Raw genomic sequence first — 24,598 nt, forward strand, 5'->3', positions numbered from 1 at the left:
AGTGGACAGAGCCCACATACTAAATTGTATAATAAATAGATTGATTGATTGTTTCTACTACATTTTTCACAACATTGTAGACTAATTATTATTGCTGTTATTATCAGATTGTTACAGATATCATTTCCTTTCGTTGTTGTGAATGTGCTTTGTCAGATCTTTTAACAATTTTGCTCACAGGCGGAGTGTTATTTGGTAACTTTCTGTGACTTTTCTCCACTTAACGCTGTTTGTTGCTGTTGCTGCTGCTTCACAGATGCTCTCAAAGTTTTCAGTGAGAGGAGACTTGTAAGAACACTTTATTGTACATAACACTTACCATGTGTCCCATCTACAATATTCAACACATTCATTGGCTCACTCATCTTTTTTTTTCTTACTTCATTCCCACACCTGTTTTGAATTAGTGTTTTCAAAACTGTGTTGATGCTGCAAACAGATTTCATTGATTTTAATAGGAGCTCAAAGGCTTCTATGCAAAATTGATAAGTCGCATCACAAACTTCATCAGCAAGTTTCTCTTTTATTTGATTATTTGTTTTGTTTTGTTTTGTTTTGGGGACAGGGGACTGTGTATAACTGTGTATACTACATAGCCATTGAATGGCAGGAGGATGGATTTTGATGGATTTAGATATTGTCCAAAATAGATCACGTCATATTTAGCCTTCCACAAATAACATGTGGTTATTGCTCAAATATCAAGAGGTGCTGTGAATCACACCTGGCAGCAGCAACAGAATGGATAGATAGAAGCTTGGGTGGTAGCAGAAACCTCCAGAGGATCCCATTGGGTTTAGTGCTCCCAGTAGATCACAGTGAACATGCTTACATCATTCCCTGCTCTCTCTGCATTAGCTGGTCCCGGGACAGCCCAGTGCTATACTGCACTCTCATTCAGGAAGGCATTGAGGCTGCGCTCGTCTCACAGCTATTAGGAGACACGCCCTGCAGAAGGCCTGAGGGGGAGAAGACCATGTATGATACTGCCAACTTCCAGAATCACCAGGCAACTATTGAGCATACCAAATTCTTATACTTCACAAGATTGTTCACAAGATTCACAAGTCATTCGGTTTAAGCGAGAACAAAATAACAACGGGGAAAAAATGAAAAAAAAATCGCTGTTGTTATTTTTTGTTCTCGCTTAAACCGAATGTTTTATGGTCACTCACGATTCAGGAGGTCACGGCTTGGCTTGGCTCGAGCCTTAAAACTCGTTATCTAAGGATTTATCGAAATGTGAACTATGGAGAAAATGAACGCGGATCTTGCTTCCGGGGCAAATGACGTCACGAAAGGTCACGTGACTGTTGAGCTCCATAGTATGATAATTGGAAGAAGAAGAAAAAGACGATGGTTTATTTAAAGCTCTGTAGGAAGTAACTGGATGCTCTCACCTTCAGCTTTATGACATCAATCTCTCACCTTCAGCTTTATTACATCAATCTCCCGGGGTGATCTTGTCTGGCGCAGTGATTTCCCCTCCCATGTTGCGTGGATGACGAGACGACAGTAGCGGCTGTAATGGAGACTCCTTAATGCCTTCTCCGCTCAAGAGCAGAGCACTGCTATTCTGCTGTTAAGCTAATGAGAGGACCCTAGTGTTTGTGTTTGTTTTGATCATTATTTAGCCTTGTCTCTAATACTGTGTAGAAACTGGACATGTGTGTTTTCATGTCATTTGCATTTTGTAAAATCTTGTTGCAAAACTAAAGATGCAACATTTGGTTGAAAGAAGTGCTGGACATGAAAATACTGGAGCATACATGTTCTTTAGTTCAGCGGCAGCCATCATGAACTCGATTCAAACATGCAGTCTGAGTGGATGCATGTCATTGACACTTGTGACATCATTCTTACCAACAGCCTTTAGCAAGACACATTGATCCGTCCCACCAGCAATGAAACCTCAGCGATATACACTGCAAAACTAATGTGTCTTGTGCTATAAGTCTCTTGGTATTTCTGACCATTTTTGCATGAAATAATACAAATCATGTTGGAGAGATGTGGACGATGTGAACTTGCATAATTATGGCAAGTCGTTGTACATCACTTACTATCCCATAATATGCTCAGTATGTCAGCTCCTGGCAGTGTTGTAGTCCAGTCCGAGTCCTGGACACATTTTCAGGACTCGTGACTCGACTTGTACTTGAGCACCGATGACTTGGACTTGGACTCAGCAAATGGAGACAAGGACTCGCACTTGTTAATTGATAAAGACTGCATTTTTGTTTTTGTTAGGCCATGTTCACATTACAGGCAAATCTGATTCGCTGATAAAGTCATTAATCATCATTATCTTGATTGGTTTCCCAAATCTGATTTGGGAGTGTGTCCGCACTGCCACAAATCTGATTCTCAGATTTAGGTCTGATCTGTGTGTCCAGACCTAAACAGCCTATCTGCATGGGTTGCTATGGTAACGACGTGGGCGTCAGTAAATACGTACGTTGGTGACGTGGTTTTCCTGCGCAGAAGCATTTGATGACGAGTTGCGAGTGACGTTCAAATCAGATTTGGTGGATCTGCGCGTCCGCACTGAAGTCACATCAGTCGAAAGCAGATTGGAAACTACCTCCATATGTGGTTTGGGACAGGTGACACAAATCAGACTTGGAGCATCCAGACTCATAAAACCAATCTGGATAAAGTCATTAATAGGTCACTAAAGTTCACAAATCAGATTTGGCCTCCTACTCTGAACATGGCCTTCGTCTACTTTTTGTAATCGGTCCTAATAATCAATGCCTAATAATTTGGCATAAGATGTTGATATACTATTAATTACCATTACATTATTCAATTTCGTGCAAGCGCAGGCACGCTCATGTTCAGTACGTGGACTCAGACCCAGGTAATGGGGACTCGACTCGGACTTGGACTCGTACTCGAACACTGGGGACTCGAGACCTGACTTGGACTCGAGATATAGACGGTTTTCACGGCATTGTGTTGCTAGGCAACAGTTTGGAACCTAGCTTATGTCCTGTCAGTTATTGTACTAGCAAACACTGCAACAGGAACTAAGCTGGGGGAAAAGTAGAATGTTCATGTTGTCGAGTGGAAAGCGTCTATAGTATAGACTCTATACTAGTGACTTGACTACAACACTGGCTCCAGGATAGCTGCTACATGTTCCATGTAGTACCCCCGGTCCTGTCAGTGATATTTGCTCATGTGACACTAGTCTAACTTGGCTCCCTCTGCAGATGGAGGATGACGATGACGGCCAGTTCAGCTCCTCTCAGGGCAGCACAGTGGACATCAAGGCTCCCGGGGAGGGAGGAGAGTCTCTAGACTTTGAACTGGAAGAGGCTATGGAACCTGACGCCTGCTTTACTGATGGTGAATGCTACTATTATCAGTTGTATTGTCTGTTGTTATGTTTTTAATCTGGCTGGCCAGCCTCCTCTCCCTTCCGTCCGAGGAGTCTGGCGCCGCAGGTCTCCATAGTGGGATTGCGATGGGCGGCGCTTAGCGGCAGTGCCCTTGGAAAATAGTTACAAAAAAATCCAACTTGCCGTTTTCAGCGTGTAGCAACGAGCTAGCGTGTAGGTTTCTGCCGTTAGCTTGCTAGCTAGTTAGCGTTGTTGTTTTCACTGCAGCGGCAGGGCACTATTTACAGCGACACACGGGGAGGAGGGAGCGGAAGCCGCTCTGATTGACATGGTCGGAGCCAATGACAGTGTTTGTAATAAGCCGGGAGCGGACATCCGGCTGCCACTGAAACAGTCGCTCCAATGGGAGAGCAGAGTAGAGCAGGGGAGGGTTTATCCCAGTTATGGAGACCTGCTGCGCCAGACTCCTCGGGCGGAAGGGAGAGGAGGCTGGCCAGCGAGACTATTATGGTTTTAACTCTGTAGCACTCTGAGATTCTCTGTGAATGAAAACTGCAGTATAAATAGAATGCATTATTATTATTATTATTATTATTATTATTATTATTATTATTATTATTATTATTATTATTATTATTATTATTATTATTATTATTACTATAACCCTGTTCAAAGTCACAGTGGTGTGTAAAAGTCATGTGTTACTCAAATGCCATCTAACCCTTTGTCTCTACTCAGGCTGTGTGCAAAAGTTCCAGTGTTGCCAGGTAAATGTGGAGGTGGGCTGGTGGAAGATGTGGTGGACAATAAGAAAGACCTGTTACCGGATAGTGGAGCACAACTGGTTTGAGAGCTTTATCGTCTTCATGATCCTGCTGAGCAGTGGAGCACTGGTAAGTCTCCCTGGTGGTGCTTGTTTTCTCCCCAATCGTAATTGGCCAATCCCCCCTGCTGTCCTGGTCGTGGCTCCACCCCCTCTGCCGACCTGTGGAGAGTTGATTAGCGCATACCAGAGCCTTGTAGATAGAAGAGTCGCGACATCTCCATTCACTCCAATGGACCAGTTTTTTACTCTCAAGAGTTCCAGGAAGTAAGGTCCTGGATTAAGCAGCACTGTCGAGTTGCAGCAAAATGGACAGTTTGTGTTCTACTTTGAAAGGGTTTTTCCCCCCCCTTGAATCAAATTGTACATTATCAGCTTTATTTTAGCATGCAAAAGTAGAGCCAGACCCATTCCTGGCTGTTCATTGGCTAATGAGTCTCGCATTTTGGTCCTCCGCTGACGCCACTCTCTCTAGACTGCAGTGATTCCCAACCAGGGGTACGTGTACCCCTAGGGGTACTTCAGCAGCTTGCAGGGGGTACTTTGAAAGATTGGGGATTACAATGTATTTCCAAAATGATAAAAACTGATTACTTTTTCCAATTGAAAACTGTCAGAATTGTATTAAAGATGAGTCATTTAAATTATTTTAATAATGAGATGTGTTAGAGAGGTCATCTAAAAGTTTAATATAAGTTTAAAGGTCCCATTCCGTGCAAAAGCTGTTTTTACTTGTAAATGCATATATACTGCTGTCAGCCCTCCCTGTAATGAGTGGTCACAAGCTCAGAACTGCCAGAGTTGGATTTGTCCCTATCCAGCGTCCCCCTGCAGTCTCCTCCAAGCCACACCCCCAAACGCTTCGTTTGCCCAGAGGGGAATCTGGGGGAATTGGGACGTCACTAGCTTCCTCCTGCATACTGCGCGGGTCTCTCTCACACAAGCTACCTGCACCATTTAGTCTATAGCCACAAAATTAACACTTCTAGCTGGAGCGACGCCAACTGTACGTGATCCAGCAACTGCAGAGGTGCATTCGGTAAGTCTAGGCATTTTGAGATGTCCTCTTTAGCGTAGTACCGTTTAGTTAACGATAACTCGCAACCTAGCGTGCTGGTCCACAGACGCTAATCTGATTGGCCGCTGGGAGCCTGGGGCGGGCTCTCCCTCAGCGGCCAATGGGAACTGTTAGTTCTGAATATATTATAGAAACAGGCCGTTCTTGGGAAGCGACCAGATGAGGAAGTGAGAACTCCGTCACAACAAACGGGTTTGCTATATTTTCGACAGATTAATCCAGAATCATGTTTTATGGACCAGAGACACATGTTTTTAAGAGGTTACAGCTGCACGAATTGGGACCTAATAACAAATTTGGGAGAATTATCGACACGCATGAGTGAGGGGTACTATTGGCATGGTAAAACAGCTCAAGGGGTACATAACACAAAAAAGGTTGGGAACCACTGCGAGGACACTAGCGCATACTATACCAGAGTGACTTAAAGAGGGAGTGGCGCCAACGGAGGTCCAAATGCTTGATAGTCACGTGACTCATTTAGCTAGTGTGTGTATGGGGGAGTATGTTCCAGGAAGTATGTCTGAATGCATAAAATAAAGCTGATGCTATTCGATTTTCATTCAAAGTACATCACAAACATTCCATTCTGTTGCAACTCTACAGCACTGCTTAATCCAGAACCTTACTTACGGGAACTATTGCAAGATAAAAAACTGGTCCATTGGAGGGGAAGTGGGGGGAATAGCGCCATCAGGTGAAAAGAAGCCATCCGCTTCTTTTCACCTGATGGCGCTATTCCCCCCACTTCCCCTCCCCCTGAAGCAATCGCCCCGGCTGACCAGAGGAGGCACTAGTGCAGCGACCGGGACACATAGTACCCCTAAATCCTGCTTCCAACCCACAGACACGGCCAATTGTGCCTCTACGGTCGCCCGACCAAGCCGGAGGCAACACGGGGGCTCAAACCTGCGACCCGCTGAGCTCTGATGAGTTCTGTTCTGTTATCTCATTATTCTAATTAGCACTCTCATCATAGGTTTGTTTAGTTTAGGAGATATATATCTGGATGTTGTCCGTGTTTTGAAATTTTTCCATTGTGAAAAGTTCAATGTTGACCATTTACATAATTACTCCACATTTCTGACAATAGCATCAACAGTCCTGTGTGCATTTGACATCACTGAACTCTGTGTGGCAGGTAATGAGCGGTACTCACTTTGATTGCGTTCACGTACAGGCATTTGAAGACATCTACATAGAGCAGAGGAAGACTGTTAAGACTGTGTTGGAGTTTGCAGACAAGATCTTCACCTACATCTTCATTCTGGAGATGTTACTGAAGTGGGTGGCATATGGATTTGCCAAATATTTCACAAATGCCTGGTGCTGGCTGGACTTCCTCATTGTTGATGTAGGTTCTCCCTTCAAACAACCTGTTTGCACAGAAAATGTTCATTGTGTTCAATGTCATCAAGTACATTGAACATTAAACATACGTGTTCAATGTTGTACTTATTTGTTGAATAGACCCTTTTCACAGGGGTTCAAACTTCCATGATTGGAATGTGGAAACCCTCATTAGTGTTTTGCTTGCACCTTTGTTTACCCTGCCTTTTTGACACAAAATTACCCCCGTGAAAGGGTCTATTGCTTATTTGTTGAAGAATGGGACTGGGGCGACTTAGCGTTAAATTGTGTTCACTGTCTCTCTCTTATAGACCCCTTTCACAGCAACCATTTTGTGTTTCAAGGCAGGGTAAACACATGTGTAACCAATAACATTAATGAGGCCCCCCGGCACTGGAACGCCGTCCTACAGTAAATGCAATGGAAGTTGGAAACCATCATTAATGTTATGGTTACACATGTGTTTACCCTGCCATGAGACACAAAATGGCTGCTGTGAAAAGGGTCCCTTCGAAGGACAATTATGTCCATGTGTGGGTGTGTTTTAGGTCTCATTAGTCAGCTTGGTAGCCAATGCCATGGGATATGCTGATATTGGTGCCATCAAGTCTCTGAGGACACTGCGAGCTCTGAGGCCCCTGAGGGCCCTGTCACGGTTCGAGGGCATGAGGGTAAGAGTCACCAGTCACCAGTCACACTGTGCAGTCACACACTGTGCAGTCACACACTCTGCAGTCATCCACTGTGCAGTCAGACACTGTGCAGTCACACACTCTGCAGTCACACACTGTGCAGTCACACACTCTGCAGTCACACACTCTGCAGTCACACACTGTGCAGTCACACACTCTGCAGTCATCCACTGTGCAGTCAGACACTGTGCAGTCACACACTGTGCAGTCACACACTGTGCAGTCACACACTCTGCAGTCACACACTGTGCAGTCACACACTCTGCAGTCACACACTCTGCAGTCACACACTGTGCAGTCACACACTCTGCAGTCACACACTGTGCAGTCACACACTCTGCAGTCACACACTCTGCAGTCACACACTGTGCAGTCACACACTCTGCAGTCACACACTGTGCAGTCACACACTCTGCAGTCACACACTCTGCAGTCACACACTCTGCAGTCACACACTCTGCAGTCACACACTGTGCAGTCACACACTCTGCAGTCAGACACTGTGCAGTCACACACTGTGCAGTCACACACTCTGCAGTCACACACTCTGCAGTCACACACTCTGCAGTCACACACTGTGCAGTCACACACTGTGCAGTCACACACTGTGCAGTCACACACTGTGCAGTCACACACTGTGCAGTCACACACTCTGCAGTCAGACACTCTGCAGTCACACACTCTGCAGTCACACACTGTGCAGTCACACACTCTGCAGTCACACACTGTGCAGTCACACACTGTGCAGTCACACACTCTGCAGTCACACACTCTGCAGTCACACACTGTGCAGTCACACACTCTGCAGTCACACACTGTGCAGTCACACACTGTGCAGTCACACACTGTGCAGTCAGACACTGTGCAGTCAGACACTGTGCAGTCACACACTCTGCAGTCAGACACTCTGCAGTCAGACACTGTGCAGTCACACACTCTGCAGTCACACACTGTGCAGTCACACACTGTACAGTCACACACTGTGTAGTCACACACTGTGCAGTCACACACTGTGCAGTCACACACTGTGCAGTCAGACACTCTGCAGTCACACACTGTGCAGTCAGACACTCTGCAGTCAGACACTCTGCAGTCACATTGTGCAGTCACACACTCTGCAGTCACACACTGTGCAGTCACACACTCTGCAGTCACACACTGTGCAGTCACACACTGTGCAGTCACACACTGTGCAGTCACACACTGTACAGTCACACACTGTGCAGTCACACACTGTGCAGTCAGACACTCTGCAGTCACACACTGTACAGTCACACACTGTGCAGTCAGACACTGTGCAGTCACACACTCTGCAGTCAGACACTGTGCAGTCACACACTGTGCAGTCAGACACTGTGCAGTCACACACTGTGCAGTCACACACTGTGCAGTCACACACTCTGCAGTCACACACTGTGCAGTCAGACACTGTGCAGTCACACACTGTGCAGTCAGACACTGTGCAGTCAGACACTGTGCAGTCACACACTGTGCAGTCAGACACAGGCATTGCCACTTTGCAAGATCGAATGAGTAGAAACCCAAATAAATAAATGCATGTAAATAAAGCATTCCTATTCTTTCCTAATCCTCTGCTCCGGCTGTTATTTGTATCAGGGTTGACTTAAGAATAGTCCTTACAGTACATGTAGTAATCAACGTTGCTGAATTACCTACGTGACTGATACTTGCTAAATTACATTGCATTGGTAAACCAATGATTCAGAATATTATTTTGGTGGTTCCTGATCTGTTCTAACATAAATGAATGGTGTAGTTCTGATAATAGACTATTTTGCTGTGCAATGCGAATGTGGTCTAAACGAGGGTTGATAACTTATGTAATTGGCGGCAGGGGAGGTTTGTCGGCTGCTGAAAATCAATGTATTGAACAGCTGCGTGCATGTTGTGCTGGTCTAGATCTCCAGCGACGATGCTCTCTCCTCACGTGGTGGTAGCCAACAAATCCTCCCATCTGCATGGCTGGCCTCTCCTTGACTTCAGCGCTACATTTAGCATGTGTTAGAACTGTACTGCTTGGATGCTGTTTGCTGGGTGCCTTTAACATGAAGTGATTTTTTACCCCGTGTGTTTGTTTGTTTTATTTACAGTAAACACATTTTGTGGCTTCCTCCTGCCTCTACAAGGTTTTCTGTTTTGATGTTTTTCCTCAAATGTAATTGTAACCCGCCAAAAACAGTACCATACTGTACATATACTCCCTTTGATCAGTGTCCTCCCTACTCTCCTTATTCTTTGCCCACTTTTGCCCTTGTACTTGTCATCGATGTGAATGAGCTTCTGTGTTCGTGGTTCTTGTGATGAGTTCATGCTGATCTGTATGCTGCTATTTTAAACATTCACTCGTGTGCTTTCCTCTTTTCACCATAACCAAATTATACAATATTGTAGATCAGTGGTTCCCAAACTGGGCAGGAGGTACCACAGGGGTTGCTTGAGAGAAAAATAAATGAAAGAAACATTACTAATTACAACTCTTGAACTCCATTTCTTATTTTCTAATGTTATATTCTTTAAACGGTGGGTCGTCGTTCATTCATCGCATCATTATGCTGTAGTTTTCTCTTGCCGTTTTCTAAGCAAAACGTTGTAGTCGGGTAAAGGGGGTACTTGGATTCAGAAACCAGGGAAAGGGGGGTACTGAAGCCGAGAAAGTTTGAGAACCACTGCGTGTAGATCACCTCTAGTCGCTGTGAGCCCCTGCCCACTGTAACAACGGGATGTGTTCATGTGTTGGTGTGCAGGTGGTTGTCAATGCCCTACTGGGGGCCATCCCTTCCATCTTCAACGTGCTGCTGGTGTGTCTCATCTTCTGGCTCATCTTCAGCATCATGGGAGTGAACCTTTTTGCGGGGAAGTATTACCATTGTATCAATACAACCACGGGGGAGCGCTTCCTCGCCACAGAGGTGAAGAACGAGTCGCAGTGCAATACCTTGGCGCTGGAAGGAGGAGGTGCTCGCTGGAAGAATGTCAAGATCAACTTTGACAATGTTGCTGCAGGTTACCTTGCACTATTGCAAGTGGTAAGTAAATTCTGAAGTCTGTGTAAGTGATTACTAGATGAGTGCACTATTTGTGCATATTTGTGCAGCAGAAGTCCATGTGATTTTTCTCAACATGCTGTGCATACATCTCTACAGGCTACATTCAAGGGCTGGATGGACATTATGTATGCAGCGGTGGATTCTCCAACCAAGGTAGTCAGAGTTTATATTTACTACAGTATTTTATCCTGTTTGGTAACGCGTTGATAATTATTATTTAACATGAATTCATTATTACTTTATTGTTAAAGTCCCTGGAAACCAAAATCCACAAAAACGTTCTAACTATGTTATTTAGGGTCTTATGTTAGTAATTTTGTGCCTCCGAAATTATTATACATTACTTTCAACCCAAAGCCTTAAAATCGCCACTTTTCTACAAGATTCTACAAAGTACTTCCTCATTGAAGACAGCAGTGCGCGAGGTGCTAAAACGCAGGAGCTTATGACGTCATAAGCTCTATATAATCTTTGTACACGCGCGCAATCCGCACCCACCCTCCTTTTGTCCGTTCTGCCCCCAGTGACAGCGCTCCCTCGCTGTCCGTCTCCCTCCCACTCTGTGTGCCGTCTGTGTGCCGTCGTGCTTCTCTCTCTCTCTCTCTCTCTCTCTCTCTCTCTCTCTCTCTCTCTCTCTCTCTCTCTCTCTCTCTCTCGGGACTAGTGAGAGAGCGAGAGACACACAGGCGGGTTACGCAGGTTACTCTCTCTTTCTCTCTCACACACACACACACACACACACACACACACACACACACACACTCGCGAGTGCTGTGTAATTCGATCTCTTTCTCCGTTTCCCTCCCCCCCCTCTGTCTCGCGCTCTCTCTCTCTCGGAAAACCTGCTGCAGATGGGACACGCCCACACAGTCCGCGGGAGAAATACACTCTAAAAAATAATGATTTTCTCATGAGTTTTGCCAGACTGTCAAACCTAAATTTATATACTTTGCGACGTTCATCATCGTTCAAATTTGGCTGGTGGCTTATTAACATAGGTTCCTGTGATGTGATGAACTCAAAATGCTAAATAATAAAGAAATATTTCTGGTTTCCAGGGACTTTAACTATCAAGTCATTATTTTGTAGAGCAGGTTTACTAAGGACTGCAGTTGAAAATAGTTGAACTTGGGCAGAAAACACCTGCACATCATGTGTCTCTTCTCACAAGGCGAACGATCAAAATGTCAGAAATGATACGCTCGCTCGCCACCACTTTTCTCAAAAGCAAGGCAGATTTCCAGCAGAAACCACTCAAGTCAAAGTTGTGATTTAAATAAATACTGAAGACGGCGCAAAACATAAACCTATGTGTTGGTAGTGATGTCATAATTATGATGAAGTTTAGGATTAAGCATGCAAGCACCACCCTAGCTGAGCCTGGGGTGACTCTAATTTGGCTATTAAAAAGATATGGGGGAAAGAGAGAGAGAGTCAAGAGAGAGAGTCAGGTCAGTCAAAAGGCCAAGTCGTGCGGCGCGCAAGCGCAAATAGCTGTAAGTCGCTAAAAGGTCGAAGGCCAGAAAAGTACAATCAACTACCGGTGCCCGCAGATCGCAAATAGCTGTAAGTCGCTAAAAGGTCGAAGGCCAGAAAAGTACAATCAACTACCGGTGCCCGCAGATCTCAATTAACCTCCGGTAATCAGATCTTCCTTTTGGGGGATCTCCTAGCCTATGCAGATGCCCTCCTCTTGCCTCAAGAGCAGCGCCACTGGCTAATGGAGTCATGCGCCAAAGTATTTGCCATGCATGCCGATTGCTAAATAAAGTTTGTTAAATCCTACCAACTGGCCTCTCATGATTGAAGTGAGGTCTCCAGACCATATTTCAAGCAGAAGGCCATTCGTGCATAATCTAATCCGATCACCCCCTGACGTCAGTCAAGTTCTAGTATGACGTGGTCAGTCAAAGTCTCAGTATGACGTCCGTAATGACGTCAGATATGACGTCAGTTAATCCTCATATATATAGCAAGGGTTCTACGTCACCTCTCTCTCTCTGGCCGATCATAGCAGCAGCTAGCTTCACGGCAGTCCATCTCCCCTGAAGCCGTCCTCCGAAGCGTTTGTTTTGCCCCACCCACCTCCCCAGTCCGCCACCAACGAGTCTTGACTCCTGATCCCCCACGGGGGGGGGGGATCTCCTAGCCTATGCAGATGCCCTCCTCTTGCCTCAAGAGCAGCGCCACTGGCTAATGGAGTCATGCGCCAAAGTATTTGCCATGCATGCCGATTGCTAAATAAAGTTTGAAACAAAAAAAACACGTCCTTTTAACACAATTACACGCCGTTACATTTTTAAATAGACCTAGTTGTGATCGAACAATTATCACAGCATTTCAGTTATAATAGTCCATTTAATACTTTACGCTCTGCTCTCACACTTCGTTCTTTACTTCGCTGGCTGCTGGTCTTCCGCTGTGTTCACCTTCTACCGTGCAATTGTGTTGTTTCAGCTTGAAAGTAGTCTCTTAAAACAGACGGTTGGCTCTCGTAATGTTCAAATGCTTCCGCCTAAACGTCTGTAGTACGAGCTGGGAAAACTTCGTCAAAACGGAAAGAGAAACTCCCGCCTAAAGGCAGGTGATTGGAGAAATATGAATATGACGTATTTCTCCAATCACCTGCATCGGTTCTAACTTCCTCCGTTCTGAAGCGTTTTTTCCCCCCCAACTTCCTTTGTGCATGTTCTGTGGGCGTGAATGACAGAATGTTTAAGCTTCATTCCCAGAATGTAGAAGAGACAGTCTGGCTTGAGAGACTAGCTTGAAAGTGTTCTTGACTAAATTTCAGTCAACCATAAATGTAACCACAGGTTTGTAAGTACATTGATTACATTACAGTTAATATAACTCATACATTTGTGTGCCTGCAAAAAAGAGTCACACATGTTCCTGGTGATTGACAAGAATTGTTCTACTACCAACTAGCTCGTTAAAGTAACATTTAATATATGCAATATAGCTTCAAGCAATGCATAAGCAGAAATCTGATGTAGGCGAGTGAGTGTTATTGCTATTGCCATGAGTGCAGTATGGTTGTTATTGTGTTAAAGGATGTGTTTTTATTCCTTTTTGGGTTCAACTGCTGGAGCATTACTTTGGCCCTTGAGTGTGTCTTTGAGAACAGTGGTCCTGCAAACTAAACGCAATCAAAGACATTTTATCAATATTTTAAGAATAATTTGTCAATCATTAACCAATACTTGGAATTGTTGTGGAATTTAATATTTTCAAGCAAGATACAGTCATAACAAAGTGTTAATATGGTTAATTAATGTAATCAGAATATATAATGCATAATATATAAATGATAAACCTTTTGAATTTTTGTTACAGTGATCAACTCAAATGATCAAATAGCCATATTTATATAATGTACTACGGTAATCTGTTAACACGTTCACTGCCATTGACGAGATATCTCGGCTTACAAAATCCAACGGTTGACTGCCAATGACGAGATATCTCGGCTTAAAAAAAAAAAAAAAAAATTGACGGTGGGACGTGGATCCAACCCTTTTACGTCTCCTATACAAATATTGGAGGTATTGAATGTGTATAATCTATTTTACCGACCCACTGAGTGGCGACATGTCTCTCCAGAGACTAAGAGGCGAGCCAAAACTGCAGGGAAAAGCGCGAGGAAGCCGTTCTCATACTGTAAAATGGATGGCGAAAACGCTTTCGCTTTCTCACTGACGCACAGCGGTGGCAACGGTGGGGGGTTCCAAGAATAGACTGGGTGCACACTTTGAAACACGCAGCATAAATAAGCGCAGAATCGCAAGAGCTTCATCAGAGCTAGACAACCGAAACGCCAAGAAATGAGCGAGCCCCATCCAGCGAGCCCCATCCAGACTGCCAGGCAGCAGCCAGGCAGCAGCAACTCGTTTGTGACAGACCCGCTGCAGAGCCAAGGAGGGCGGAGGAGAACGCCCACGGAGGGAGGAGTTTGAAGCAGAGGGGGGTTTCCTGCTGTTATGGAGGAAATTACTGTTCAAAACTATTGTTTAGATGTCTGACGTCTTACTGATGCCAAAAATGAATGGTTAAAGTGACTGTTCTATCGAATTTCACAAAAAGCCGTTTATCTCAGAATAAATTTTCAGACGCTGAAACCATGCTGTATTCAACTGCTAATGCTTACATAACTACTAACTCTACAAACTAACTCTTTTAGACAGAGAAAGCACACATTCTATTAGTTCTTTTGAGATCAGGGGCTCTATTCTCCCACAGGCCATCGGCGCTATTACGGGCCTTAACCGCAAAAAAACGTGCCTTGCGCCTGTTTCGGCAAGATAGCAATAGGCTTTAGGCTGCCAAATGCGCTTTAGGCCGAATGGGCGTGGCGCAGTCCCAAAGTGGGCGTGTCGGCGCTAAATACCAGCCTAGTCATATCTTGGGAGCTGGCCTACATTTAGCGCTTTGCGCTTTTCAAAAGCAGGCCTATTCTTTGCCTTCACTGCTTCTTCTCTGTCACCCTTCTCTCTCTCTCTCTCTGAGTTCCCAGCATGCATTGTGTTTCTTCATTTCGCTACTAAATAGCCACCAAATGAGCCAAAATAGATATAAAAGGTAGTTCTAAATTAATGTGTAATGGTAACACAGCCTGCCATTGTCAACATTTCAATATTGGACCAAATAAAACCTCGAAATGAAAACACCACCCTATGTGAAACATATATGTCCTCCTGGGCATATATATACCCCTTGTCGAGTTAACGTGATTTAGAGAAGTAACAGCGGAACGCGCTTCGGAACGCGCTTCTAATGGCATCTGCTATACTGTGATGTCCGTCCAATAACTTGGCCCTATTTCACATTTAGTTTTACAATAAAAACACATTTATGCAATGACTTGACATAATGTAGGGTATATTTATGTGCATCATCCTTCCTGCAGCAGGCGAGAGAAAATGATATCTTTCTGGACAAACTTTCACCAATCTAATAGGCTATATTTTTCTAGCTGATGCATAGAACATTATTTTCACTTTGATCTTGCTATAGTGTAGCGTATTTACATGCTTGCAGTATTGAAACTGCAGTTAGATTGGTTTGAGAAGCATAATAATATGGAATAATAGCCTATAATGCAGACAGACAGGCTGGATGAAGGGAGGGGGGGGGGGCAGAGCGTTTGGCTTTCGTCTGGTTTTGCGGGATCACTGGAATTGGAGCTAAAAAGGCAAGCGTGCGATTCGTTTATTGCACTTATCCAATGAGCATGACGGTGCATAATTTTACGCCTAAAAGGCGTGGTTGTAATGCTTTGGGCTGCATCTAGCGCCAGCACGACGATATCAAGTGCGCCTTTCCACGCCCACTGCTTTGATCTGCGCCTGCCGCTCGGCCTAGAAACTGCGCCGATGCAACGATAGGGGCCATTGTGTGTTCACAAAATCCTAACAGAAACGAATCCTCGGCTCTTGAAAGATGAGCCAGAATCCTCAAAAAAAAAACTTGGCAGAAGCTAACTACAGTAGCCTATTGAAAAACGGCTGGCAGTGAATGTGTTAAAAGGAAAAAAATATTAGTCAATTAATTTATCAATAAATAATACTTAACTAATGTTAAATAATAATAAATTGCCATTGACCTAAAACCATGAGAGTTTACTTAAGTGTGGTTGGCAAAAAAATTAAGGGCAGCCATTGATTTCATCAGAAGATTTGCATGTGTGCTTAGAATTCTGAAATATTCTCACAATGACATGAGAGGGAGTAAAACATGTTCTTGTGATGCAGTGTAGCTGCTATAACTGATGCAGTGTAGCTGCTATAACTGATGCAGTGTAGCTGCTATAACTGATTTCTCATGTTCTGTTTCACATTACAGCAGGGGGACCAACCTGAGTACGAGATCAACCTAATGATGTACCTGTACTTTGTGATTTTCATCATATTTGGAGCCTTCTTCACACTCAATCTCTTCATCGGTGTCATCATAGACAATTTCAATCAGCAAAAGAAAAAGATAAGTGTCAAATCTTGCTGTTTAAACTAAATGGTATTTGAACTATCAATCATTTAAAATAAGTTTGTTTCAGTTTCACTGACTTGTTTGCAAGCCTTACAGTGTGTACAGTGTTGCCTTTGCAGTGATTTAACATGCCTTGCATCCTCTTTTTACTTTGGAGGTCAAGACATCTTCATGACTGAAGAACAGAAGAAATACTACAATGCCATGAAAAAGTTGGGGTCAAAGAAACCACAGAAACCTATTCCTAGACCAGCGGTGGGTCCAAATATCTTTAAGCGTCTTTGAGACTGCATCTCATCTGAAGTGGAAATCGAATCTTCATTTCATAGTGTTTAAAATGTATTTTGTGTTTCTTTTGTCTATTTCAGAACAAGATTCAAGGACTTGTGTTTGATTTCACCACAAAACAAGCATTTGACATTTTAATAATGGTTCTCATATGCCTTAATATGATCACCATGATGGTGGAAAGTGAAGACCAGTCTGTCAAAACAACCAACGTTCTCTACAATATTAATGTATTCTTCATCGTCATCTTCACTGGAGAATGTTTGCTGAAGATGATCGCACTCCGCCAGTACTACTTCACCGGCGGTTGGAATGTATTTGATTTCATCGTAGTTATTCTGTCAATAATTGGTACGACTTACCTCTATCTAAAACTGTATGAGTTTTGAACTATAGCCATTAATGTTGTCATCATACTTGCATGTTTAATTTACTCTGCTTTTCTTCCTAGGTATGTTTCTCGCGGAAATTATCGAGAAGTATTTCGTTTCACCAACCTTGTTCCGAGTCATCCGATTGGCTCGGATTGGCCGCATCCTCCGCCTTATTAAAGGTGCCAAAGGAATCCGCACACTCTTGTTTGCCTTGATGATGTCACTTCCTGCCTTGTTCAACATTGGTCTCCTGCTCTTCTTAGTGATGTTTATCTACGCCATCTTTGGCATGTCGAACTTTGCTTACGTCAAGAAGGAATCCGGGATTGACGACCTTTTCAATTTTGAGACGTTTGGCAACAGCATGATCTGCTTGTTCCAGATCACCACCTCAGGAGGGTGGGATGGCCTCCTAGCTCCCATTCTCAACAAAAACAAAGATGACTGCAACAGTGACCTGAAGCATCCCGGCAGCACCAACGCTAAAGGAGATTGTGGCAACCCGATGGTGGGAATTATCTTCTTTGTGAGCTACATCATCATCTGCTTCCTTGTCGTCGTGAATATGTACATCGCGGTCATCCTGGAAAACTTCAGCGTGGCCACCGAGGAGAGCGCCGATCCACTGAGCGAGGACGATTTCGAAATGTTCTACGTGGTCTGGGAGAGGTTCGACCCGCGTGCAACACAGTTCATGGAGTACAATAAGCTGTCGGAGTTTGCCGACGCCCTGGACCCGCCGTTACGCATAGCCAAACCCAACAAAGTCCAGCTCATCTCTATGGACCTGCCCATGGTGAGCGGCGAGCGCATCCACTGCCTCGACATCCTGTTTGCCTTCACCAGTCGTGTCCTGGGCGAGGGTGGAGAGATGGACATGCTAAGGGGGCAGATGGAGGAGCGCTTCATGGCCTCCAATCCCTCCAAGGTGTCTTATGAACCCATCACCACCACCCTCCGTCGCAAACAGGAGGACCTGTCGGCCCTTGTCATCCAACGCGCGTTCAGACAGTATATGATAAGGCGTGCTGCCAGCGCTTTCAGGCCTGCGGACACGCTTCATGAGAAGACTCAGAGTGGGGAATCACCCGTTCACAAAGAGGATCTGGTCACAGACAAATTCGATGAGATTTCTAGTACAGCTAACAATGACGTGGCCTCCTCCACAGCCTTACCGCCCTCGTGCAACAGTGTGACGACAGGCAACAACAAATATGAGAAGGACAAAAGTGAAAAGGAGGTGGTGGGCAAAGATGTCAGGGAGCAGGATATGTAAAGGAATGCTGGAGATGCAACAGAGACATTCAACATTCATGACCAAAATGTTTACAGCCTTTGAAGGTGACTAATATACAGCCATTGGATTCCTTTTTTAGTGTGGATATCAATGCCAATCTGACCCCATGCTTACTTGAGTCTGAAGGTTGCCTCCTAAAAGGAGAAGGTGACTTGTATTCGGGCTGCACCGGGACCATTTCTCTGGTGATGTCAGGGCGAAAGAATGGCTTTGGGCTGTTTGTGGGAATGTTTTACTGTCTGAAACATTAGTTAATGCTTTAACTTATCTTGCAGCTAGTTCTGCTATCCAGTGTCTTGAATTATTGTTATATTAATGACTGTTGTATTACACGTTTTTCAAACAGGGAAAAGAAAACATTACTTTTAGAATTGCTAGGTTGGTTATTACTTTTTTTTATACACTTTATTTTTTTATAGGGTTATTGCTTCAGGGGTAGTCTTGGAAAAACAGTGGTATTGCTTTAAGGCTAGTCTTGCTTAGTGATAGAACTTACAATACTTGACAAATCCAGGGGACAATGGGAGTGACTGCAGATAAGTAGAAATATAGACCTGCATGAATGCTCCTAGATGATTATGCATGTTAAAATATACTATCGCCATCAAGTGCTCTCCATGTCCGTTGTGCTTCATACTGTATGTAAAGTATTCAGGCATCACATGGGTGTTTTATATGCATTACAAACACATTACTTTAGCATACAGTCCAAATAATAATATATTAATAAATACATATAATTAATAAATAAATAAGACAAACCCAATCAAGTGCAATCTCAGAACAGTTTGACAGAAATACTTTGCACATTCCATTTTGTTGATTCATCTAAATCTATCAAATACATCTCAACTGGCTCGTTGCTACCTATGTGTACAATAATTTAGTAATAAACTTCACTAATCACCATGTTGCTATAGACATCGTTTAGCATCCCCCTGTCTGCTGAAAGCAGAAACGCACCTGCAGGGTTGTCTTTCAAAGCTGGAATGCTGAGAAAGCTTGCGTTGTTTGCACATTCTTACCTTGGTATAAGTTACTTTGATTAACGATAAACCTCTTGCCAATTAAACACTTTCTGCTGATTTGGGGGATTTTCTTTTTTCCAGGATCATTTGCTTGTACAGTATACTCCATATTCTTGGCACAGGAACATCATTGATCAGTGCTCAAAATCTCCTTTGACATCTCCCAAATACAGGTTTCCTCTTTCCATCCATCTTCCATTAGGCTACATCTCTCTCTCTCTCTCTCTCTCTCTCTCTCTCTCTCTCTCTCTATCTCTCTCTCTCTGAAATTAACATCATTATATATTCTATAATATATGAAGTACACAAATACATTTTATATTGTGTGATATTTCATGTGTAATAGAATTTAAACAACCAATATTCTTATATGTGATATGAAGCCAAATATATTCTTTGTGCGCTGCTGTATGCAGATAGACAGACAGACTGATATATCTAACAGGAGCTGAAAGATGACTACTCTGATATATATAAATGTCTATATGATGAATACGGTTGCATAATGATAGTTTTTCCTCATGACAAAGCAAATGTTTAATTATTGCCAATGTTATACAACTGTGCTGTCTGACTCTGCACTGTAGCAACTGTTATTCAACCTTTAACTGCACATTATTCAGAAACCTTCCTGGTGATCTGATAAAAGGGACGTTGATTTTTAATGTTTTTGTTGTTGTTTGTCTTTTGAATATTCATGACCTTGTAGACTGTGGTCACAGTTTGCCTCTCAGTCTTTATCATATTAAATATCTAAGATGGATAAAAGATAGGTGACACAATTATTATGAATTATGAATATGATTGTTTCAAGGATATAGCATCACACATCATGTGTGTCCTTGGCTGTTTCCTACTTTTGTTTACATTTTGTAGCTATAGTTGTGTTACTCTTGTCAGTCTTTCCCATAGTATGAATGAAAACCACCTGAATTGTGTCACAGCTACATCTCTTGTTCCCATGTTATAAAAGTATAATTACATTGATGTAAGTATATTTTGCATGTAATGAAAATGTTCAATATGTATACTATACTTTATACATAAACAATGAATGTTTTGATTACATAGAATTTAACAACTCCCATCGTTCATATGCATTATGCTTGTAGTATTATAAGTAAACTGCATGCAAGATATTGCTATAACCCATCTCACTGAAAAGCCAAAAGAATAAAAATTACATGTACCTCAAGGATGGCTGCAAAATATTCATTTATTTCATAGAACCTATATGAAAAGCGTGTATACATTGTCATTTCAACTTCTCAACATCACTTAGCTGAATGTTGTTTGTATAAATTATAGCAGCACTTGTGTATTTTTTGGTTTTTATTATTGCTTGCAATTTTTTTGTCTGAATTCTATATTGAAACCAATGAACACACAAACACCTTAACCTACACCCCTACATCATGTATCAGTCATACATCATGGTTAGGCATGTACTGTAGGCTACATGCCTAACCATAGCCTAATACCCATTCCAAACAATGCCCTAAAAGACTCCTGGGACCTTAAGTTAAGATTTTCCTTTAGAGTCCGAGTTAAGGTGTCCATAAAATAAACTTGGTTGCACAAAGCACCCTTAAATCTGGTGCTTATGTTTTCCTTGAAATGTTTAACCTTAAGGAGAAGATTTAAGGGTGTTTTGTGAAACCAATTTTATTTTATGGACACCTTAAATCGGACTCTAAGGAAAACCTTAACTTAAGGTGCTTTGTGCAACCGGGCCCTGACCCTCAAATAGCCTCTTGAAGACGTGAAGAAGATGATGTCACTTCACAGAAATGTCCTCTGGACGTTTCAAACTCAAAATGGTCCTCATAAAGATAGAAGTACAGGAACATACTGTAGACACACATAAACATGTGCCTCAGAGAAATAAATGGACAGATGTGAGTGAGATTATTCTCCCAGGCTTGAAGCCAACTGACCAAAATTTGGTTTATTATCAATTCTAATCAACTTCTCTTACGTAGCCACACCTCTGTCTCAAATGAGCAGACTTGTGGAGAACTTCTCATCAGAACATTTTGTATTCGGAATTTGTATTCGATTGGGTGCAGGTTTGAAGAGACACATCGGAAACAACGTTGTCAACGTTTTGTAGGCTACACAGATAGCCCCAGTATATCCTGTCTGTTCTGCTCTCTCTCCTCTCCCCTCCTTCCCCTGCTCTCTTCCTACCTCTCTCCCTCTCCACCTCCTCCCTTTCCCTGCTCTCTCCTCCCCCACTTTCTCTCCCCCTTTTTCCCCTTCCCTCTGTCTCTCTCTATCATAAGATTGTTCAACCATCTTATTATTATTATTACTACTACTGTAATTGTTGTTGTTGTGTCAGCTAGATTTAGCTAAACATATTCTCTGTGAAGCCCTCTGAGACATGCTTGTGAAATAGGGCTATACAAATAAACTTGACTTGACAAACAATTTTCCTTTATAAGGTAGTTGGGGGCAGTGGTGGCCCAATGGTTAGAGAAGCGAGCTTGTGACCGGAAGGTCGTCGGTTCAATCCCCGGGACCGGCAGGATAAATCTGGGTGGGGAAAGTGAAAAGGCAGCGCTTGCCCCTCCCTCATTACCACCACTGAGGTGCCCTTGAGCAAGGCCCTTAACCCCAACTGCTCCAGTGGAGCTGCTCAGTGGCCAACAGATCAGACTGTGGTTGTACTGGTCAGCTTCCAGGTATGAATGTGTGTGTGAATGTGAACAGGGCGCTCCTGAAAAAGAGAGCATTGCTCTCAGTGAGACTCCCCCTGTATAAATAAAGGTATTTTTTTTTTACAAAAATGGACTTGCAGACAGAATGTGAGTTCACGTGAGCAGGTGGTTTACCAGGCTACTTGCCACCTGCCAGGCTTAACCTGATCATTTTGGATGGCTGAGAAGCAGACGTCTTTGAAGCCATGATACATTCATTATAATATTATTACTGCCAAATGCCTATCTCCAGCTGACATGCATGGATGACATGTTTCATCAGCATTACACTGGTCAAGAATCAACCTTTGCCTCTGTTGAAGTTAATGTCAGGCAATGTTATTAGCAAAGGCTTAGCAGTTGCTTTCACTGACAGGTTGACGTTATCGAAGAGCACATTTCTGGTGGTCAGGTGTAATGCTTTGTTTTGCTTGAACAATCTGATTTGCTAAGTCCAATTTGACAAGAGAGAGTTTTTGTTTGTTTGTTTTGAGAATAACATGGTGGATATTTATCGAATACTAATGGTGGATATTTAAGAGCCAACAACATGTTTCAACTTTATTCCCACTTGTTTGGTAAACTACTTGTCATGGATGTCAGTAAGTCAGGGATGGACAATCCTCAGACTTATGACCATTCTCAGTTGAAAGGAGTTAATTGGGAAATGATCTAACTCAAGTATGAACCACGTAGATCATTGCTGAAGCATTAGCTTTTCCACTTATGAGCTTTAGGACTTTTAATGCAGATCGCTACCAAACCGCAATCAGCAAAATGTCACTTCAGAAGCAGGAAAAGTCACATTTCTCAGTGTCCATTTCATGTGCAAAATCTAATGAGCACTCAACTGTAATGGTTCAACTTCCCATTGATCGCTCTCCCTAGTGTTTCTTGAAAGCACTTAAGAGTGTCAGACTTAAGTGAATTATCCTGAGTGACATTGTTGTATATAACAAGAGAATTGGCAATATGTTTGAATTTGGTCCATACTGTAAATAAATGTATTTGACATTGTTTTGTGACCAAGAAGAATGTTGTTAGAATGACAAAAAAATTGTACCCTTCCTTTTTCAGCAAACATCTGTTTGTCAAGAAGAGGCTAGCATCTGGAGAGGCGCTCTGTGGCTCTTCCTGACCTGCCGGAAGCTATTAGAATCTTAAGTGGGTGGAACATTTTATTAATTATTAATCCCAGTCCAAACATCCAACACAGTCCAACATGGCTTCTCCCTCGTGTGGCTGCTGCATCTTGAGGACAGTAAACAAGATGCTGATGCCAAAGTGCTGATTATTATTTGTGCCATGATGTTTCACAACGATGATGTGATTATCGGTCTGCAGCGGCGCACCCACTCACACTGCTGTGTGATTCTCATGCTGCTTTCCTGACTACCATTGTCAGTACAACAAAGATTGAGCTGTCTGAGTGAATGTTTTCCACTCTGCCCTCAAAAAGGTCAATGTTGACGATTAGATATTTAAATGAAAATGTCGAAAGATTGCTATTTTGTATTTTTTTTCTCCTTTGCTTAAAGAGACAGCTCACCCTAAAATCCAAAATACATATTTTCCCTCTCACCTGCAGTGCTATTTATCCATCTATATATATCGTTTTGTGTTAGTTGAGATGAGATGAGATGAGATAAACCAATAAACCTTCTCTCCAATACAATGGAACTGGATGGCACTCGGCTTTGTGGCGCTCAGAGTGCCAAAGAAATTTGATATTTGACATTTGAAAAACTCAACAGCAATGTCTCTTTCCAGAAATCATGACCCGGTTACTCAAGATAATCCACAGACCTTGTGATGAGCAGTTTCATGGAGGAACTATTTTCTTTTGACCGAACTACACCCGCTAGCTGCTAGCCAGTTCCTACAAAGGAAAAACGTTCCTACATGAAACTGTTAACAACAAGGTCTGTGGATTATCTTGAGTAACCGGGTCATGATTTCTGGAAGGAGACAATGCTGTTGAGTTTTTCAAATGTATTTTCTTGGTGTTTCGAGCGCTACAAGCCGAGTGCCATCCAGTTCCATTGTATTGGAGAGAAGGCAGCCATCTCTATGGCCGATATCTCCAAAACTCAGGCAACTAACACAAAACCATATACGGTAGATGGATAAATAGCACTACAGGTGATAAGAAAAATATGTATTTTGGATTTTAGGGTGAGCTGTCCCTTTAATGTAAAAAAAGAAAAGAAAAAAGACAAGGCAGACTGTAATCAGGGCAAATTCATTACAAATTGTGGCCCAAGACTAAAACCAGCATAGCCCCAACTGATCACAACAGGTGGGCTTACAACAGAATGCTTATTTTGAAGGACCATCAAATCAAGAGTGATTGTGCAGATTCTCCTCGCTCTGTTGCCCGGCAACCCCACATCAAGCTCCTGTTTGACTGGTCAGCTGGCCCCACATTGCCTTAACAGGGAGGAAGGTGGGCTGCTGCTCTGCCCTCCCCCAGGCAGGCAATAAGATGTGAACATGTTACAGTATGAGAGCAGCCTGCACAGCCTGGATGTGAACATGTTACAGTATGAAAGCAGCCTGCATA

General features: G+C 43.1%; 1 protein-coding gene across 1 annotated transcript in view; it reads left to right on the plus strand.

Annotated features, from left to right (window-relative positions):
* scn1laa (sodium channel, voltage-gated, type I-like, alpha) overlaps positions 1–18,284 on the plus strand; it is a gene marked incomplete at both ends in the record, with an annotated part of 38,155 nt that extends 19,871 nt beyond the window's left edge. Inside the window, 10 exons of the mRNA XM_083641976.1 lie at positions 3,219–3,354; positions 4,086–4,240; positions 6,429–6,602; positions 7,147–7,269; positions 10,056–10,337; positions 10,455–10,511; positions 16,203–16,344; positions 16,504–16,601; positions 16,715–16,985; positions 17,086–18,284. Of these exons, the coding sequence (XP_083498102.1) occupies positions 3,219–3,354; positions 4,086–4,240; positions 6,429–6,602; positions 7,147–7,269; positions 10,056–10,337; positions 10,455–10,511; positions 16,203–16,344; positions 16,504–16,601; positions 16,715–16,985; positions 17,086–18,284 (2,637 nt within the window). The remainder of the gene's footprint in view (positions 1–3,218; positions 3,355–4,085; positions 4,241–6,428; positions 6,603–7,146; positions 7,270–10,055; positions 10,338–10,454; positions 10,512–16,202; positions 16,345–16,503; positions 16,602–16,714; positions 16,986–17,085) is intronic.
* Between the last annotated feature and the right edge of the window lie 6,314 nt (positions 18,285–24,598).

Source organism: Poromitra crassiceps (assembly GCF_964638095.1).
Source record: "Poromitra crassiceps genome assembly, chromosome: 8".
In the NCBI taxonomy this organism is placed as follows: domain Eukaryota; kingdom Metazoa; phylum Chordata; class Actinopteri; order Beryciformes; family Melamphaidae; genus Poromitra; species Poromitra crassiceps.